Source organism: Cylas formicarius, unplaced genomic scaffold (assembly GCF_029955315.1).
Source record: "Cylas formicarius isolate icCylForm1 unplaced genomic scaffold, icCylForm1.1 PGA_scaffold_5__7_contigs__length_24384050, whole genome shotgun sequence".
Taxonomy (NCBI): Eukaryota; Metazoa; Arthropoda; class Insecta; order Coleoptera; family Brentidae; genus Cylas; species Cylas formicarius.
This window is the reverse complement of record NW_026844341.1, coordinates 16,455,201-16,477,812: the sequence shown is the minus strand read 5'-3', so window position 1 is coordinate 16,477,812 and position 22,612 is coordinate 16,455,201. Positions and strand designations below refer to the sequence as shown.

Sequence of the window (22,612 nt, the reverse complement as noted above, 5' to 3'; positions counted from 1 at the left end):
TAAATAAATCTACACTAACCTACCTTATTTAAAAATATGTGAATTTAAGAAACTAGAACTACTTAATTTAGAACAAACTGCTTAAAACAAATGTGAAACTGACTGGAAGTGGACAGTGTTACAGCTACAGCACAACAATGATAAGTTAAGAAATGTATACGCAAGGACCAAAAAGAAACAAGATTGCTTTCGAAAAATCGTCGTTTTTCATTTATCGCCAATCATTCACCCACAAAAGCAGAAATTTCTAGGATCTATTATAGTTTTTTTCTCACAAACGACGTACCCTGCATATAATTCAAACAATGTTCGAAACAGAGGCTCCCCTGGATCTCCTTAGTTTCCCGATAAACGAATTTTTCCAATGGAGTAAATAGTTTTCAAGAAACTACTTGTTTTCTGGAATAACTCAGTACGTGGTAAGAGTAAATGACGTCATCGCATCTAGATTGAGGGCGAGGGTGATTTTCCGTTGGATTTTTTCAAATATCTCGAACAGCGTACGTGATAGACGAAAACCGTAAATACAAAAATTGTAGCCTTTGATACGGCCTATAACACTGTTTGAACGGATTAGCTATTTTTTGCACGAATTTTGATGTACGGTTAATAATTTACTCCTTAAAAGAACAATTTCCAGGGTCTTTTAGATTTTTCAAATTTGGGGCACTTATTATGTTTTTTAATATTGCACGGAATATCGCGAACACCCTGTACAATACTTAAAAACCTTAAATACAAAAGTTGTAGCCGTCTATACGGGCTATATCTTCATGTAAAAGAAACTGAAGATAGAACTGAGAAATTTGACTGATAAAAGTACTAGCCAGTTTTTCCCGAATTTGGCCGCCAAAATCGGAACAAAGCGATTGTTTTTATAGGGTTAACCGCGACCAAATTCGTAAATTATGAATATGGTACAACCTGAACACAGAACGGGTCCTGAACATTGCCATAAGAAGGCACCTCCTAAGGTGCTACGTATTAGGGCTATTAATTGGAGTTGGAGCGTGAACTGTGACAGATGCTACATCCAAAGGATTGGAAGCTTGGAAAATATAAGTAATGTGAAGACCAAGAAGATGGTTTACCTCGATGATGCGAAGACGATGGTGACGCGTAACCAGAATTAATCTTGCAGGGCAAAATAGATGGTGGACGAGGTACTAACAGCAGAAGAAGATTGGATGGTATTCAGCGCTTCATTCAAAGATCCCCTATTTCTCTCTCGTTTGGTTTTGGGATTATGGATTTTCCTTTAAACGCCCACAAGTTATTGTAGATTTATTATTAATAAAGCTTACTTAAAATTAAAAATTATTTAAAAAACGGTTAAGCGTCTACCTTCTATCCTTCGAAGCCGAACGACACCGCATGGGGGTAAGTTACTGTGCGGTGTTTATTTTTTCGGCGGCTTATTTTGCTATAGGGTCGAATTAATAAAATATTTACAAGGAAAGCTAAACACCGGTTCATATTTTCCGATTCTCGACTCCGTGCGTGTTTAATATCGAAAAAATTGATTAATGGCGATCGCGCTTTAAAATTTTTTGGAAAAATAAACCGGCGCGACGCGGACCGACAACGAGCCCACGTTTAGACCAACGAGCGTTAAAAGATTTAAACCGCGTGCGAGGGGATGCCTATTGAAGACTAAAATATTACTAAGAAATTATAAAAACAAAAATACTGTTTTTTACGTCATACAGCGCAGAATAACTTTCATACTATTCAGGTTGTACGAGGGCTGCCTTTTATATTTTGGGATTTTCTTAAACTGGTCCTGCCATCTGGCGACTAACGTTTATATAGGGAAATTTTGACGAACTTTATAATAAATTAAAAAAAATGTGACGGTCAAAAATGGAACTTAATAGGGAGCATTTTCTTGCAATAATTTGTTACAACTTTAGACGTGGACTAACTCAACAACAATGCATCAATGAACTTAATTCGACTTAAAAGCACCATCTACTGTTTATCGCCGGTTTTCGGACTTCGGTCGTTTCGCCGTAGTTTTCTTAAGGATGAATTTCGTGAAGGTCGTCCACGAAAACATTGATGCAGTGCGGAAACTGATTTTGCAGGATCGTCATGTGACTTACCATGAGATTGAGGTATCTGTGGGCCATTAGTGGGACTACCATATATACAATTTTGAATGAATTTGTTCGCGTAATACAATGCGGTTATTCTGTACTATATTTTATGCTAATTTTAATCAAATAAAATTGAATTAAATGTGCAAAAACGAACTAACAAACATTAGTCAACCAAAATAAAAAACGATTTTTGGTTGGGTTGGGATTTTCTTCATCATTGTTTCTATATTTTTAACACGTGGAGTATAATTATCCGTCTCCGACGGACGAAACGAATCTTGGCGAACGATAGCCAAGAAGTCTAGAGAAATGCTTAGGTATATAACCTGCAGCAATTTTATGAAGATTCGCCAAGTGAGAAACCGTCACTAGAGTGATGGAAGTATACCTAAAAATTGGACATTACGAGATATCAACGGAGTAATAATAAAATACGAATGATGCGGGCACGCGGTGGCCGACCGCTATCACAAGGTGCGAAGTCAAAAAAACAAAGCTATAAAGGCAGTCGCGAATTTCCAATTCTGGCGGCGCTGTCGCCATATTTGCATAACCGTCGGTAATGTTAATTCGGCGCTCGCAGAAATACATAAAAAAAAGGCCTCGTCCGCTTTAAGGTCGCCGATCCGGACGGCGCGGCCTTCGCGAAATCTGCGACGACGAAATCCATGGGACTCGGGTCAGGAAATAACGGAGGTCGAAGATCGCGACGAAAACCAACCGTATGTCGCAACGTACGTAAATCTTTTCTCAATTGCGAGAGACGCGCTTCGGTGACGTGTCGAAACCGAGCGTTACCAAAATAATTAGTTTAGACGCGATCTAATGCAATCTTCTGAGCGGAATGACGTCAATGCGAACGTCACGGGCACCTCATTTTTTTCCCGTAACGTTTCGCAAGGCACCACGACGATTTATAACGGCGACCCAAAAAACCAACTGCGCCACTTTCCCCGCATAGTTTTTTTGAAAAACTCGCGCCTCAAGATTAAGGCGATTTGCAAAAATTAACCGGGGGACTAAATAATATTAATCGTACAAGTTTTTTGCTAGTATATCCGGAATCACGACGCTTAAGGTGTTATTATAAGGGGACGGACATTTACAAGCGGCACAAGTTACAAGACGTCTAATAAATACCAAAACACTTTGTTTTGTAGTATTGGATGCAAAACGTTTCCGTCACACGTAAAAATAAATCTGTAAATTTTTGACTTTAGTATATTTTTTTCGAGAAACTATTCGCCTGACCCAAAGAAAAAAACTTGCTATTTGGAAAACAATTTGATATGCTTTAGTATAATTTTGAATATGTCAAGAGTATTGATTTTCACATTATTGGTTTTTAACCATTCGGATAGCGTTTAATTGTGTTAATCGAAAATGGAGTTTGCCAGCGAATTGTCGACAACTGGATATGACACGCGCGGCATTTAAAAGAGTATGCCAACGGTATCAGGAGACTGGATCCTTTGCAAGGCGCCCTGAAACAGGTAGAAAGCGAATTACAACGGCTCGTGATGACAGCCTTATAATAAGGAATAGTCACCTGAATGCGGTGCAAGTGCTACAACAGCTCTATGAAGTTCGAAGAGTGGCTATTAATCAGTGGACAGTGAGAAGGGAAATAACCTGACCCCAAAAACAACTGCAATTGGTCCAAAATTTACTTCAGCTCATCCACTAGCACGTCTACGCTTTATCGGAGATCATCTGAATTGGACATTTGACCAATGGGGGGGGTCTGTTCTGTTCTCATATGAGATCAGCAAATGGCTTTTTGGTTGTGACCGACGAAAAAACGTGTACCGAAGACCAGAAGGGCGATTTGCAGAATCTTGGAGCCCTTATGGAGGTGGTTCATGCATGATATGGGGTGCAATTTCTAGGGAGGCATGAACCATATGTCGACTACGATGGAGACGAATTCATTTTTATGCATGACAATGCTAGCACACCGCAAGCATCGTGCAAAATTACATTACAGTCAGGTTTCAAGTTGTGGAGTGGCCAGCATGCAGTCCCGACCTCAATACGGTTGAACATGTACGGGATGAGCTTAAACGGAGAATTAGAGGTAGACTTCGTACCCCAACCTCGATCCCGGACCTTATTATTGCAGTAGATGAGGAGTTGCTCAACATTCCACAAGAAACAATAGCGAACTGGATTCGAGTAAGAAATGTTATTAGAGCGAGAGGTGGTCATACCCATAATTAAAAAATAAGTGTTGAGTTGCTGATTGCCAATAACCCTATTTGTTTTTAGTAATTAAATTTTAATCCATTTAAACCCGCATTAAAATATATGAAATTGTCTTTCAAACAGCTTTGTTTCTTTTATCTGATCAGTGGTTTAAAAAAAAATGAAACTGAAGTTAAAAGTTCACAATGGGCCGATTTCTATGCACGCACACAGCTACTGTGAAACCTGTAGAACGACTGTCAAAGAAGGTGCTATTTTCCCAACATCTTTCGTTAGCCCAATTTTACAAGGCAAGTTTTGCACTTGAGTAGAAAGAAATGAGAAAAAAGCTTTTGGCGCAAAAGCAAAATTTTTAAAAATTACACACGCCTCGTCGCACAATATTTTGCAACATCCAATGACTTGATCTTTGTTTTTATCTTTTAAACAGTCTCAAAAATAGTCAGAGCTTCTCTAGACATATACCCGTTTTCGAATAAGTACAAGCGTTTATTTTAACATCATGTCATATGAGTTTAATCTAAATTGTAATATATTCGTATATATTACGGAGGTATTTGACTTGGATCCTTCCAGTAAATACGTATTTATGTACCAGATTCTCGAGCTTTGACCCTGCGAGGCTGTTTTCACTAGATGGTTCAAATGGTAAGGGTAAATACCTGTACTCCACTAATTTTACAGGTAAGTTTGATGGTAGTCGCACCTAATGACGAGAGAAAATAATTTCTTTCTGAAAATATGCAGTCCGCCGTAATAATCAATGACGTCATCGCGTCTAAATTGGGGGCGAGAATCAGCGATTTTCATATGAATTTTTTCAAATATCCCGAGCAGCATATGTGATAGACGAAAACCGCAAATACAAAAATTGTGGCTCTCCATGCGGTCTATAACCCTGTTTGAACCGATTGGCTATATTTTTTACAAATTACAAATTTACGGTTAATAATTTATTCTCAATTTCTGGCTCTAAAATTTTGCCGATCGGTTGAATTGTTTTTGAGAAAATTAGGTTTTTCTGGAAGATAAAATAATCAAAGAAAATTTTTCAAATTTTTTTAACAAAATATTTGGTGACATTTTATTACGCACAATTTCTACTGTATCGATGTGCGTACGGACTTTTAATTTCTTGCCAAATCTTAAGTCGATGACTACATATTTGAGCACCCCGTACAATATGTGAAAACCTAAACCTAAATACAAAAGTTTTAGAAGAGACCTCAATTTTCAGTTTTTTGTAAATTACCGACGCAGCCTGTACATTTTTAAAAAATCATCAAGAATAAAAGTTTTGGTTAAAGAATTTTTGCGATCGCATATACCGTCTTGGAGAAATGATTTTTTTCTCGATACCCTGCAAATGCAGTTTTTAAATTTTTAAAAATACTTCCCGACCCCCCAGCCCTCTCCTGTTTCAATAGACTTCGTTAAAGAGCTAAGCTCTATACATCTGTCAAATTTTAAGTGGATGGCTTCAAATTTCGGACACTTAACGTGTTTCATAGCAATGTCCGAAAAACAGTCGAAAATCTAAAAAAAAGATGGACGCCTTGGTTCGATCAGACTCATTTGTTACTGGTTTGTATACCTCGTGCACGGCTTAAAAGGAGCCAAAGTTGAAGACTGTGCTGCAAACGGTTCAAAAGAGATAGCCAATTAATTCTAGGTCTACAAAGAAACGGAGAACGGATAACGGACAACGTAGAACGGAGAACGCAAAAAAAAATTTTTGTCGATGCTGATCATTTCTGTACCAATGGCGGTCCGGTAGGACCTACCGTTGCCGAGATATAAGTTTCGTTGCCAAGCGCGGATATTTTCGAAAAATTCGATTTCATCGATTTTTCGAAAGTAACAAGTGACATGACCAAAGTTCCTTTAGTCAACTGTAAGAAAAATTGTTGCAAATGTAAAGCGAATAGTGTTTTAACCCTAGAAGAACTGCATAAAAAAGTACTGACAGACTTAAACATTAGCAGTGCAAAAGAGTCGTTGCGTACTTTATTGAAGAAAATGGATTTTCAGTTCCAAACAATTAATAAGGTGCCAATGGAATCCCAACGATTTTTTAAGTGACTGATACTTTATTATTATTATATTTAATATTTTGTATATTAACAATGATACTATGTAGAAATGTAATGAAATTTTTTTACGTACATGTCTTCGAAAAAGATTGAAAACATACTTATATCCCGCTTATTAATGTAGGTAGATAAATTAATGGGGTCTGCTCGGCAGGGTGTCCTATAACGGGCTGCGGTTTTGGAGTAATAAACAGTAGGCAAAGTTAATCACGGGGTAGAAGCACTATATTTCTGGTTTAAGTATAACCATTACGTTAAAACCCCGGACAAGTGTGTCGCCGGGGGGGAAGGGACGCGGGTATTATTGACGTCACTCCATTTCGAAAATTGAAGCCTTGAACTTCTATTGTTACTATCGACGAGTTGTCCTCCGCGCCAAATTAGATCGATAGCGTCTATCTTTAGTTGCCCGGGATGGACATTTTATTTTTAAACGCTATAACAATAAATTTAATAATTATTAAAATCTATAAATATCGCGAGAGTTTGTTGCCTCACGTTACAATGAAAAAAAAAGTGTCGCCGCGTTGAAAAGTCGGTCAGTAGGCGAGAAATTCGGAATGTGGTGGAGGGGGCGACCTTTCGCAGATCGCTGGCGCGATTTGGCAACGTCGCGGACGCCTTTCACCGCGATGTGGGCCTCAATATTTCGACACCGAGACGGCGACATGATCCGACATTATATGCCGTCAAAGAGACGAGAACTTGAGATCACGCCCGCTGGGCGTGGCTCAGAGGGACTGGCCACGCCCTCAACATTTAGAAGTAACTTTAGATAACATAATAATAAGGTTGATTTGTCATACAAAATAAATTGGAAATCATATTATGAAAAAATACCATTATGAATGCAATAGGTAAGAAAATTTATAAGCATTGGGAACGCCGCAATTCAACATTAATTAGAAATTCACCCGCAAAAAAAACCTATTTTATTGTAAAACGAAACATTAAAATGGGGTCGTCCTGCATTCATCTCTCCCGATGTTGGTCAATTTGAAAAATCCCATGCAAACGTCCCACAATGGGTCAAGAAAACCCTAGGTGTTTGACTAATTCGATTTTTTTGTAATGCCTATAAATTTTACTTAATATTTTAAAAACTCTATATTTACAAACAATTTTTATTTAAAGCATGCAAACTGTTTAATAACACTACACAAAATGTAGAAACATTTTGAAATAATTATAGTTAAGTAAATTAAATAAAATACCGAGTGTAGCAAAAGTAAAAATTTTAACAAAAAAAAGTTATTTATTTATTTAATATAGATTAAAACAAAATATTGTTATCGGATTTTTTAAAATACTTAAGTTTGCTTGAAAGAAACGAAATAAAACAGTAACAGGGTTTTTATACATGTAAAATATCAGTTAAGCACTTTGCTCTGTTTTGGTTACATTTTTGCATTAGTCATAGCTCTAAAAAAGTTAAACCATTGCTTTGCAATAAGAGCGTTCGTTTAAGGTTTTGATTTATACTTAGTCTTAATGTCAAAAGAACAGTAAAAAAAACATTTTTCTCTGTTTTTTTTGCCCACACGGCAAGTTCTTTAATTTTTTTTTTTTAATGGAGTAGGTGGGAGCAAGATTGTGTCTTACACGTAACACCACAACATGTTACTTTAATACATAGTATCAACAGCATCCCTAAATTATGCTAAAATTGTAACATATTGCTTAATAAATAACAGACAAACTTTTTTTGGACTTTTTTTTTAATATGACTCAAAAACAATGTAGAATTTTTCAAAGATTTTAGAGCATAAAATTAGTCTGAATTTTGGAAAAGCTAATTTCTTTTAAAAAATTCCCTCCACTTTTAACGCGGAAAATTGTCTAAATAAAACATTCTCAAAATGACACTGACAACAAAAGTTACAAAATTATTGTTGACGTTTCCATTGCAATAATACGACTTGACTCGCTTATTTTATGAAGGTTTATGGGCTATTTAATTGGCCTATCATAAGGAAAACGATCGTTGTACGAAATGTATTATGAGTTAGTTTCAATAGTTTGGACACTCCCTGGTCCATCGCGCGTCCCTTTACGAACACGCCTATCTGGCAACCCGGCTTCCGGTAGCCGTTAAGTAGACACGGTTATGGACGGCGTACTCGACTAACCGCGGGAGCACCGCCATACCACCAGAGGGCGTTAAACTCGCCTCGATTCCCTTTTTTACATCTTCTGCCTTCGGATGCCGCTTCTTGCGGATTTATTTTTAAAACCCGACGTGCGGGTTACGTCTAAAAATAACGTTAACGATGTAGGCACGGCGACCATCGCGTGCGAAGGCACTGCCCCCCATAGCCCATCGGATCGCTTTTAACCGGTTCACTGATGAGATGGTAGGGTACGTTACCTTTTTCCGTTAAAACCTATTGTCTTATGTGCCCTTCAAAAGTGCAAAATGTTTCCAAAATTACTTTTAAGGGTTAAGGGTCGTTTTTTTTAATGGCGCAGTTTATCACGACTAGAGGAAAAATATAAATTATTTGTAATTAATGGATGAGTCAACGTATATTTGCACGTTTTGCAAAGTACCCACAATAAAATTCGGTACTCCTATTTTGGAGTGGGTGTCTTGTCATGCTTTTTAGCGATAAAATAAAAATTCTAATAAAAATAAAACATTTGAGATTGTGTATAACCGTGATCTCGGGAATTTCCCGTGGCTATTTTTAATTATTAATTAATTATAAAGCTCTATTATTAAAAAAATAACTGCTATATGGATAACACATTTTAAATCGGACAACTTTATAAGCGAGTGCCATCGACGCGAGCACATATTTATTGGCATGTGACGTCATCGTATAGTCGATCAGAAACAATTCGTTATTTGGCTTCCGAATGCGGATATTTCTAATAATAATAACAACGTATCCGTTTAGATTTCGATGGCGAAAACGTCAATAATTTTTCTGTTTTTCGACATTTAGAAAGCCGAACAAAAAACGGTCGTGAAAGGCGATCGAAACGGGCCCGAGACCTCGGTTCGACTATTACAATGGTCGTTTTTCCCGTTAATATACCGTACGATTTCTTATACGTGGTCGGGGTGAATAATTTTAATTTTATTATATCTCCGCCGACTCGTCGACGCTTAGAAAGGCGATAATCCAGCGTCCTTTCGTTTCCCCGATATGCAGATACCTACTTTCCGATTCGTAATTGACGACGACCAAGGAGAGCAGCGACAGGAATTCGCGCGACAGAGGTTTGGACCGACGCCCACATGTAGCGTAACAAATTACATAACAGACTCGGTAAATGCTTAAAATCGCTATGGATATAAGGGAACATTTTGTTTAACAATGCTGGAATGACAAGGGCCTTTGGGTACGTTTTGGAAAAAATACCATAGCAAAAACTTGGGTTTAAGCTAAGGCAGTGAATTGATCTAAGTTGGAATGACTGGATGTCCTGTCACTTAACAAGATTGCTTTCGAAAAATCGTCACTGGGCGTAGCTCGAAGCAGCTTTTCGTGTGGGTGCATTGTTTTTCTATCGTGCTCCGGCGGACATCTCGTCGAACTTCAAAGTTACAGCAAACATCGGTAAATATTAAAATTTGCACAAGTAATAGGGTTGTCGAATGATATTTTTTTCAAATATCTCGCGCCTGTACAATTGACGAAACCTCTCTCGACATAGTTTACGATACTGTTCAAATAAAATTATCCCATCTTTAACGGTTTTTCATTCATCGCCAATAATTTACCCACACAAACGGAAATTTTTAGGATCTTTTTGATTTTTTGCCCATAAACGACAGACCCTGTCTATGATTCAAACAATGTTCGAAGTAGAGGTTATAGCCCTGGATCTTCCACGTTTCCTGGTTCAAGAATTTTTTGAAAATAACGATTTCAATAGACATTTTTTCAAATATCCCGAGCAGCGTATGTGATAGACGAAAACCGCAAATACAAAAATTGTAGCTCTTGATGCGCCTATGTTAGCAAAATTTTTTACGATTTTTGATTTGAGACTAATAATTTACTCCGTAAAAGAACAATTTTCTACGTCTTTTAGATTTTTGCCTATAATTTGAAAACTCTGTAGATAATCGCAAAAATGCCCGAAATAAATGTTATTGTACTGGATCTTCTGCGTCTGTTGGTTAAAGAATTTTGCCGATCGGGTGAACGATTATGGAACAAAACATATTTTTCTGAAAGCTAAAATTACCAAAAAAAAAAATTTCAAACATTAAAAAAAAAGACTTGGTAAAATTTGATGTCGCCCAATTTCTATTGTTTAAATGTAGACTTCTACCCTTTTGCTACCCTTTTGCTAAATTTGAAGTTGATATATGCAAATTTAGGACGCTTAACACATTTCTCATTTAGCACTCAATATCGGGAAAAACCTTGTACAATAGGTGAAAACCTTAAATACAAAAGTTTTTGCTGTCTATGTGGGCTATATCGCAATATAAAAGAAAGTGAGATCTGAATCATAGTCTTTCAGTTATAACCAATTTTCAACAATAGGGGGACCCTTTTTTCACTTTTTTTTGAATTTACGGCACACCCTGTATATTTTTGAAAAATTGTCAACATTAAAAGTTTATAGAGCCGTATCTTCTGCATCTTCTGGTTCAAAAATTTTTTTGATCTTGTAAACGGTTTTTGAAAAATGATGTTTTTTGTAGACCCTTGCACACGCAATTTTAAATTTTTGTTACTACTTCCCGACCCCCCGTCACGGGGCAAAGCTGCATAAATGTGCCAAATATGAATTCAATTGCTTCAACTTTCGGAAACTTATTGTGTTTCATAGCAATGTCCAAAAAACAGTCGAAAATCGCAAAAAAAAGATGGATACCAGAGTCAGATCAGCGCCATTTCTTATAAGCTTATGTGCATCGTGGAGGGTTAAAAAAGAGGCAAATTTTAATTTTGTAGCTCCAATGGTTCGAAAATTATTCAGGAAAAACCAAAAGACGAGAACGGAGAGTGATCATGTCTGTACCAACGGCGATCCTATAGGACCTAACGTTACCGAGATATAAAATTTTTATACGAGCGTAGATGCATTCGAAAAATTCGATTTCATCGATTTTCGAAAGTAACAAGTAGTACGCATAATGTAAAAATTGAAAATTTTTAGTCAAGTATTCTCTTAATTTATGTGTATTTATTTCAATTTGTATTCATTTGTTGATGACACTCAGCTATTTTACTCCTTCGATCCTAAATTATTTGATATTGCTTCAATTTATATCAATTTGGATTTGCATAACTTATTTCTATATTCTTCTAGGCATAATCTTCAACTTAATGCTAAAAAATGCAGTGTAATATTCTTTTCTCCTAAACCTAACATTGTATAAGTATCTCAAATGTATTTATTAATTAACGGTGAACTTGAAAAAGTCTTATTTGGTTTTGCGCACTTTATACGAGCATAGAACTGTCCTTAATTTCAGTTTACGGAAACTTTTAGCTTAATCGCTTGTCCTTTCGATTATGAACTATGGTTTAGTCCTCTAGTATTAATAAATATACATTGCAAAAAATTCAAAACAGCTGTTGCAGATTTATATTCGGCTTGCGTAAATTTTATAGGATTTCCCACAAAATTCAGGAACTTAACTGGCTAAAAATTGACAGTACTTTCAAATACTTTTTGGCCTCTATGGTATTCCAAATTATTAGCACATCCAATCCGTCCTACTTACGGGCTAAATAACAGTTTCGTAATGTTCAATCAGTGGTTTTAAAGCACCCCTACGGACTCTCACTGGCATGATATCGTTTTTCTGTGTTCCGCAGATCATTTTTTTATAACGCAGGTGTAATTTTCAATAGTATACCCGATTCAGTAAAATCACTTTCAATTAAATTCTTTAAAAAATATATCAGGTTGAAACTGCTAACTTCTCAACTAATTTGATTTTCAATATTATTCTTTTTATTTTAACTTTCTATTTCGCCATACTACTATTACATTTATCTATTATACTATATTTAATTTAGCAATGTAATTATAACTTCCTATTTAGTTTTCAAAACTAAACATTTAAGAAGTTAAGTGGAGTAGCTTTTGCTAAACTTAGCATCTTCTCTACTGTATATTTTTACATTATACACCAATAAAGGCAATTTATTATTATAATTATTATTATTATTATCATACAAATTTTTAAGAAAGAGCAACATTTTTTTGCTCAGAAGAATAAAGGCAGCCCCTTGTTGATGCTTCTGGTAGATATTTTAGTTAGGTCTATATTCCCTCTGATCAGAATTATACTGGTGTGATGTCTCTTTCAGCGCACGATAACATTGTTATTGTTGGAGTTATCGAAAAAACTGAAAGATACACCAACAGCCGGTACTGACGGCATCCCTAGCCTCTTTGTTAAGAACTGTATCAGCGTCCTCGTCCACTTACTCACATATTCAATACGATTGCCAAAGTTATTCCTGTTTTGAAAATTATCGGCCCATATCGCTTCTACGCGATGTTTCCAAACTCTTCGCAATTATAGTTTGTGACTGCATTTATTTCAGTCTTAAGAATAATGTTAGTGCTGAGCACGACGGTTTTGTTTCTAATAAGTGGTGCACAAGCAATCTAGCAACGTCGACTTAATATTTATGCGAATGTGAGTTAGATCAGACGGATGTACTATATATGAATTTTCATTCATAATGTTGGCATAGCGTTGTCGTTAACAAACTTGCCGAAATCCTACCCATTAAATCGTAGACGTCTTGTGCAATACGAGCGGTTTAGCTCCCTAGTATTTCATCCCATATCGAGGGTACCATAAGGGTCAAATGTAGGACCTGTTCTTTTTATCGTCTTTATTGATGATCTAATTGATTGCTTGTTGCATCAGGATAATATTAATGTCATACCAGAATGGTTAATCGATTAGGTTCAAATATTTCTAAGTGTAACGTGCTTACTTACTCTAGAAAGCGGAACATAAATTTATTTAATTACGTAATAAATCGAACTGTATTGAATCGATTAAGCGAAGTTAAAGACTTGGAGAGATTGTCTTCGATTCCAGATTTATTTTTGCACCTCATATTAAGCAATTAGTGTTGGCAACTTTTAAGATATGGGTCATTGTTGTGGCGTCCAATATATCAATATTGATAGCTTGGAGTTGATACAGAGACGATTACTTAAATACTCAGTTTTGAAGAAAGATAATATAGGGTTATTATTTTCGATGTATAGAATTTTAAGTTGGCATTATTGTTCAAGATGGCGACCGACTTAACAGCTGTCAAGTGATTTATTCTCAGTTCGGTAGTTGGCAGAGCAGTTAATTCGATTAACCATGGAACGTTTTCGCACCACGTTTACTCTTATTGATAACTCGCATCCCCAGAGACGCCGTACGGTGCGCACAGAAGAAGTTATTGCTGCTATAAAGCGTAGCATTGGGGAAGACCCGAATAAGTCCATCCGCCATCGAGCACAGGAATTTGATCTGTGTCCATCCACTTCATGGAACATTTTGCGGAAGGATCTTGGTTTACGTGCTTACAAAATCCAATTCGTGCAAGAATTGAAGCCAAACCATCATCAAGTAAGGCGTAGATTCATCGAATGGGCCCAAAACGAGATTGCCGTTGTTCCCGATTTTCATAAGCGAATTTTGTTTAGCGATGAAGCGCACTTCTGGCTGATTGGCTACGTCAACAAACTAAACTGGAGCGAAGCTAATCCTCAAGTGTCTGTGGAAACACCGTTACATCCAGAAAAATTGACTTCTTCAAAAACGATGATGGCCAGAACGTTACAGTCAATGGTGATCGGTATAGAGCTATGATTACTAACTCTTTCATTCCTAAATTGAATAACCATGATGTCCAGAAGATGTGGTTTCAATAAGACATCACAATCGATACATTGAAAGACACGTTTGGTGACCGCCTAATTTCACGTTTTGGACCTGTGAATTGGCCTCCAAGATCTTGTGATTTAACACCGCTAGACTACTTTGTGTGGGGCTATGTAAAGTCATTGGTCTATGCGGCGCCACAAACGCTTGACCATTTGACAGACAACATCCGCCGTGTTGTTGCCGATATACGGCCACAAATGTTGGACAAAGTCATCGAAAATTGGACGTCCAGATTGGACTACATCCGCGCCAGCCGTGGCGGTCATATGCCAGAAATTATATTTAAACTGTAATGCCACAAGATAATCTTTCGGATAAATAAAATTCATGTCAATCGAATAATCCATCATTGTTTTATTGCAACATAAAGTTCTATACATCGAAAAAAACACCCTTTATATATCCCAATAGAGGATTTGGATGACCAACAGGTACTATTAGGCAGGTTCGTGAGATAATCTCTGAAGGTTAGGGGGGACATTAATTCTTTATAATTTCCGCCTGGCTTTTTACATGGTCCGGTGAACATTAAGCAAAGTAAAATTTTATGTCCCCAGATTTAATTCCAAATTCCATTCCAAATCCCTACACCTAGGACAAATGTTTTATATGTTTACGTGTGATAACTTGAACATTATTTCAGACACCTGTGATATTAATGCGGATACACTCTTCGTGAGATTGTCGACATTTTTTTGGTTCATGCGCAGAGCTTATAACTGCTCAGAGTACGTGTGTGAGTAATTAGTTTCCATGGTTTTTGTGTTGCATTTTCATTATTTTTCCCTTATGTGTATATTCTCTGTAATTGGGTGTACACATGTTGAAAATGAATTTTCTAATTATTATTATTAATAATAAATCAATAGGTAACGAAAACCAAAATACTGATTTATTTTTTGTTTCTAAATAATACGCATAAATATACATCATCGTGTCATGAAAATGATAAAATCAAATAATCAATATTCGTTATTACATGGAAATACTTTATGTGTATAACCGTACTTATATGTTTTATTTATAGAGTGAACGTAAAAAAATAATAATAAAATATGGAATAAAATCATTTAAAATTCAGATACAGGATTTAAAGAAAAATCATCCACACGTCCATCATATTTTTTGCAGGAAATAAAAAATATACAGGCTGGATCAAAAAGTAGATGTTGATCCTTAAATAAAACACCATTTTTTAAAATCCATTTTCCAATTCTATGTCAATTTTCAAGTATGTTTCATCTCTCACTATTTATGAGCAAAAAAATAAAAAACGAGACACAAAATGAAAACTCAAGAAGAACTTTAAAATTTGTTAAACGTCCCATTACAAGATCCACATTGAGTTAAATCGGCAGACAGTTTAGCGCAACTTAAATCCATTTTTTTTAATGGTCAGATAATGTCAATTTAAGGACTTTACTATTACTAGCTACTTATCTGTACATTGCAACATTGAATTTCTGTTTTTTAATATTTTGCTGATAAAAAGTAAGAGATAGGCATAGAATAGGAAAATATTTTCTTTTTGGTATCGATATCTGCTTTTTGACCGACCCCGTATATTTTGTTTACCACTAAAAATACCCAAGAAAAAATTATGATGAACGTGTGCGAGCATTTTTCTTGAAATCCAATAGTTGATTTTAAATAAATTTATTGCACACTTTAGCCGTTCACTATTTAATAAAATGGATAATATTTATTTATAAAATAAAAACAGATAAATGTGAAGTAGACGTACCCCAAAAAAAACCTTTTCTCGCCAGCATGAAATTATTAGTAGTTATTCAAAATATATAAGGATGAGTTGATATTGTTAAAAATATAATATAAAATATAATAAAAAACACAAACAAGTAAAAAATTGTGAAATCATATTGTCATTAGTATTACGTTGTATGCCAAAAAGAATACCCGTTTCATTCATAATTCACAATCACGTATTCGTAATTTTAATCAAGCCTTTTAGTTTACAAATGACAACGATTAGATATGAGGGTTCCTTAATTATTCGCAAACGTATTTTTATTTCTCAAAATTCGACCTTGACAGTTCGTTTAATTTTCGCGACTACGATTTGAGAATCGATAATTACGATTAGTTTATGGTTAGATTTTTTTTGGCGCATCGTGTCATTTTTATTAATAATCAAATGATTTAAAACGCACGGGTTAAAAGTGCTTAGTGTTCGTTTAAAAATTGAAACTTTATTTCAAGAAATATTTTTTATGGTTCAGCAAGTTTCCCTCTAATCAACGTCCTATTAAAAATTTCAAATTCCCATTTCTATATCTCTTGAAATAAGTCCAAGAAAAAGTAAAGATTGAATCTTAAATTTTCAGGATTTTCTTAGTTTGAAAATGCGTATTTTTGTCCCGATTCAACATTGACTTAACATTGGGTCATGGTGCTTCCAGAAAACCTACGCAGACAGATACCTTAATGCATTGTTGCATCACCATCCATAATTTCCACAATAAAAATATTAAGCGTTCCATCACAAAATACACTTCACCACAACCTTCAAATAAAAAAATTTTTGAGATGTCAGAAGTTTACAGCATTCCATGCATATGCGGCAAAGAATACATTGGAGAGACCGGACGATAAAACTAAAGTTCTTGCATGTAATCAATTCTTCTATCAACGAAAAATCCGAGAGTTTATAGAAATCTGCAAGCAACCTAACAAACTTAACCGCGACTCAGATCTTTATCTGTCACCAACAATAAGTAGGTACAGAGTAAAATGCCAGTCAGTTTCAAGTTAAGCTCGGAAGAAGCCAACAGGATGCTTGGCGAAATTTATCTAGTTCGAGTCAACAAAAACAGACGCAGGAGGAATCCAGAAGTTTTATAAAAAATAACTGACTAGTTCATGGGAAAAATTCATTTTCGATACTATACGATCGCCAACTCTTATTGAACGACCCTCGTAAATCGAAGATGCAAACGATATAAAACGTTGGCTGTGGGTATTCTAGCCGCCCACCCGCCGGAGCGGATGTCCTCCACCTTCCATTGTTGTCGTGCCTCTCACCCCACCCCGTGGCAATTTCTGCCGATAACCACAGTTCCAATCGCCGAGGCCTTTAAATTAGGTAATCCAATCAACGGCGGCCTTGCCTTGGGGATAAGGAAAAAATCGACAATATAAAAAGAGCGATATTGCGTCACTTTTCCGCGAAAAAAAATCGTTACCGAACAGATCGCCTCGCGCGGAATCCCATCAATTGTTTAATATTTATTATTAAACCGAAGGAGATTTCCAGCGAGCACGCGGCGAGCTGGTGACCGGCTTCGATTTTCCCCCCGTTTGCCGGTCAATTTGAGGGCGATTGGATGGTTTTTTTTTGCGGCTTCGTCTCTGGCTCCTCGTTAAGGGAAACCGCCTCGAACCGGTACGCGCAGAAATTAAAAGACGCATCACTTACCGAGATGGGAGTAGTCCGACACGTCGGAATCTGCAAAAATAGAAACAAATTAATTTACATCGAAAACGGACCTTCCCCCCCCCCCCCCCCCCTTTTCGTGTCTAGCGGAAATTGGTGTGGCTGAAGTTAGATTTAGATTTGGATTTGGATCGGAGTTCGTTACTTATCTTAATTTAAAAAAAAAACATATTCCTGTGGGTAAGTAAGCACGGATTTATTGAAAAGAAACTCCCAAAAACCATATCCGATGTTGCTATAGAGAGAACGACCCCTTTCCCCCCGCATCAACCCAAAAATAATTTAATTACTATTACTTATTACACTTAGGAGAGCTGCATAACGGTGTATTGCTCGGCCACGTTGAAACCGTCGGGAAGATAAAAAACTACCCCCAATAATCTGACGTTGTCCCAGATATTCAATTAGACTATTAAAGAGCCACTTAGTAGAGCTTCAAAATGATGTTCGTTTTGTATATTTCGGAATCTCAAAAAAGTCTTTCGAGTCAAAACCAAATATTTACTTTGATATTGGGGAATTTTATTGGGGGTAGTTTTATATCTTCCCGACCTTTGGAGGTGGTTGAGTAATATATCGTTTTGATTTTTTTGAGATTGCGAAATAAATATATCGAACTTTTGGGTATTTCATTATTGGGGGTAGTTTGTAGACTGTTTGAAAGCGGTTGAGTAATACATCATTTTGAAGGTCTCCCAAGTGGGTCTTCAATAGTCTGTTTGAATATCTGAGACATCAGATTTTTTTGACATTGCGAAATCAATATATCATACTTTTGGGTATTTGATTATTAAGGGCAGTTTTATGTCTTCCCGGCAGTTTCAAGGGGGTTAAGCGATATACCATTTTGAAGCCTCCCTTAGTGGCTCTTCAATGGTCTGGTTGAATATCTGGGGCAACGTCAGATTATTTCGAGATTACAAAATAGTAATTAAATTATTTTTTGGGTTGATGCGAGGGGAAAAGGGGTTATTTTGGGAGATCCCTTATAAAATTTCCGTGCTTACTTACCCACAGGATATGCTGTTTTAAATTAAGATAAGTAACGAACTGATTCACATTTGCAAATCCTAATCTAAATCCAAATCTAACTTTAGCGACATCGGAAATTGACTTTTAATAATAATAATAATAATAATAATAATAATAATAATAATAGTGAAAATGAGCGTTTTGCAGGTTGGCCCACGACCGAGCGTGTCCGCAAACATATACAGGGCGATTATTAAGTCATAATTGGTTTCTGTTTTTAGAAAATATGGTTTTCTTGTTGCGTTTTCGGATTGATCTGTTTTTTAGCAAAAAGGAATCAGTAACAACTCTCTCTAATAATTCAAATCGCAACCGAGGAATGTTCAGGAACTAAAATGTTTCAAAAAAGCCATTTTCAACTTCTAGTCTTATTTTATATATACAGGGTAAGTCAACAATACGTGCGGCAAAGATAGCTCATAAACGGTAAGATATGGTATATTATACCACAAGTGTGGTAAAAGGCATTTGAGCGAGTGCCTAATACACGAGTGACTTAAAAAGTTTCCCAAAATGGTTGCATAATAAAGTAAGGGGGTAGTATAGAGTGTTAAGATACGGGTTCTTAGAAACCTAGGCGCAACCAAAAATTGAGTGTATGTAAAACTCCTTGGACTTGGAATTTGTACTTGTTAACCCAGCATGTTAAATAAATAAATAACAACGACTGTTAGTTTTTGAGTATATTTATGCAAAACAACATGAATATATTCACTGTCAAGACAGTCAGAATTCACAAACGTCAAATATATTTCCGAAAACATCCGATTGCTCCCGAACTCGGGCGATAATATCCCGGATATATTGAAAGTGACCCGGAACAGTGGGAACCGGAAGTGAAGTGGTAAAATTAAGTATTTTACAGAAGGGAAAAAACATTTTAACCAAAATTGCGAGATTGGTAAAGAGGTCACAAATTAAAATTATTTTTACTTATACATTAAAAAAATAGTTGGTTGTTAAATTTTGTATGGGTATTTTTAAATGGGACATTACATAATACATATAACAACAAAGAAAGAGTCTTAGTTAGAGGTGCAATATTTTTTAAATTCAGTTGACAGGGTTACTGCGAGATGACTTTTTTTTCTGTTTTAACAAGCTGAACGGTCGAAATGAATACCATATTTAACCATAGGTTCCCGTTATGTACGCAAGGACAAATTTTCAAAATATATATGATGCATACAGGATGAATATTATAGCTGCACAAATTTAAACAATTTAAATAAGCAACATCATGCTTATTTTAACTACCTGTATTTTTTTGGTTCATTCCATTGGCCTATCATATGTCCCATATCTAAGCCCTTTACTTTTTGAGATATTTCACTAACCAAAACTATGCCAAAAATAGCGGCTTACTTTATGAACAAAACCATAGTGAAACAAATATATTTAGTGATAAAAAAGCATTATTACAAAATTTATATCAGAATGTTTAATCGGCAGATTTTTCGTATCTCTTTCTAAAGGAGGATTTTATGCTAGTTTTTAAGTAAATTGGTATTGGATAATCAGTTGGTAAGTTGAACTGAATAAATAAATAACTAATTAATGCAATTTTGGGTCGCGTATACGCGGGGGTAACAAATATAAACAATGAGACGCCGTCCTTTAAACATGTCGACGCCTTCGAAAATAGGTTTCGTGTACTCGCGTCGGGCCTTGGCCGGTTTTAGACACAAAAGTGTTATAATTAAACCACGTTTTATTTTCGGACGGTTTCGACTAGTCACTTTCTGCAGGCAAAAAAACAGAAAAGGTTTACTTTTAAAAATTTACAAGCGCATAACTGAACGACATTCTACAATAAACATTTAATGGACTTTCAGCTCGTAATAAATATACCACAAAGTCATCAGAAAATTTCTAAAGGACCCTTTCTCTTTATTCTTAATTCTCAAAACTTCATTACGTTTCAGAAACGCTATATACATAGTGGATTTATATTATAAATAAATACGTAATTTAATTTAATTTAATTTAAAATTGCAAAAATAAATTTTACTCTAAATAATTAACCAATTCAACTAGAAAATTATATCAGTGATCATTAGGTCGACAAGTATTATAAGATGGTGCCAAAGATTTGAATACCTGAACGTCTTAAGATATTTTAAGATATCATTTTCATGGCTAGAAGGGGATATAAAACCTCTAAATCTTATATTTCAAAGAAAATCCTATGACCACTACACGAAATTGACGCCTATCTTTCATACACAATCACTAGCATCTTTAACTTGAACTGAGTCAAACACTAAACTAACCATAACTAATTATAGTGTTCAGTTTTACCGAATATAGTAAGGGTAAAGATTACCTTCAATATATGCTCTCGAATTACTTTTTCTAGGTTCAACTTAAACTATGTATTTCAAGGATCTCACGGTTATGTTATACTCCAAGTTATTGTTTGGGAAACAAATCTGTGAATCTTTTATATAACTTGTCAGGTCAAACTTGGACTACGCGTATCTAAAATGCGTAAGTAGAATAGAAAACCTCCAAAAACTCTTGCATGTCCTGAAACATTAGGTGAGCAAATTGACTCAATTTTATTTTAATGTGACTACTTAATACCAATTAATCAGTAAATTCCTCACTCCCCTCTAATGCAAAAGAACTACAATCACTATTTTAGTCACTTGGACATATTTCACCTAAGGCTTAATTCTACTAGAAAACTAGTTTATGATGGATTCCATATTGATTTTTTCGTGTTAAGATTAGATCCTCCCGAGTAACTCATAATAATTAGTCATACTTCGATTTCCTGTTCTTTTTCTTATCTTGTTTGGTTAATTAGTGCATAAAATCTTCGTTTAAAACTGTTTCTAACGTTTATCTAAAAATAGTAATAGAAGACTTCAAACTGCAAATCGTAATGTTTGTACATTATGCAATATAATATAAGTGCGGTAAACGGCAATTTGACTCACGAGTTTATTTAACACGAGCGGTGCGCAGCGGAGCGAGGGTTTAATAAACGAGTGACTTAAAAAGTTTACCGAATGTGTTGCATATTATACTTTTTCTACGACCGTTAGTTATTGGATACATTTCCGCAAAACAACACGAATACATTCACTGACATGACCGTCAGAACTGACAAACGTCAAAATTCAAAGCGTGGAAAATATCTCCAAAAACATCCGATTGCTCCAAAAGCCGTGCGGTAAAATCCGGGAAATGTCCGAAGTGGCTCGGATTCATGGGAAACGAAACTGACGTGGCAAAGTGACGCTTCCCGCACGCTAGATCGCTGGATAATTAGGTATTTTACAGACGGGAGTAAAAAAAGAAATAAAAGCTCCTATACGGATAAAATTTTCGAATCGGCAAAGATCGAAGAGATTTTTGGTAAATCTGGTTTTGACGTTATGTTTCTTTAGAACTTTTGACGAATCGTCAGTGATATTTTGAATGAAAGAAAGGGTTACACTCGCATGTCAGGAATTGCTTTCGGGCTCATTGCTATTGGAAGGTTGTAGTGAGAAAAGAGCAGAGGTAAGGTGTTTTAATCTTGGGTTCAGTGACTCGCGCTGAGACAGTTTTATGGCGCTGTAAACAAAAAGTTGATAACCGTTGATTTTTGGGCCGGATGGTGATGTGACCATGTTTTCTGTAAACCCAAAGACCCAATGTTAGGTCTGATTTTCTATTGATAAGAATATTTATTATTAGTTTCTAATTCAATGGTAAATGGTATGTTAGGGAGTATACCACATGAATGGTAATAATGGAGAACCCATGCTGTTCCCGACCTTTGTTCAAAAATATGACCGTTACAAAAAAAATACAGTTCTAGACAGCGATTGTACGTCGAAACTAACTAGAA

The 22,612-nt window shown here is 35.8% G+C and overlaps 1 protein-coding gene across 3 annotated transcripts in view; it reads right to left on the bottom strand.

The window, feature by feature from the left end:
* LOC132701812 (uncharacterized) overlaps nucleotides 1-22,612 on the bottom strand; it is a 159,784-nt gene that overhangs the window by 53,259 nt on the left and 83,913 nt on the right. For all 3 annotated transcript variants that reach the window (XM_060670025.1, XM_060670027.1, XM_060670026.1), the window contains exon 3: nucleotides 17,719-17,748. In XM_060670025.1, the coding sequence (XP_060526008.1) occupies nucleotides 17,719-17,748 (30 nt within the window). The remainder of the gene's footprint in view (nucleotides 1-17,718; nucleotides 17,749-22,612) is intronic.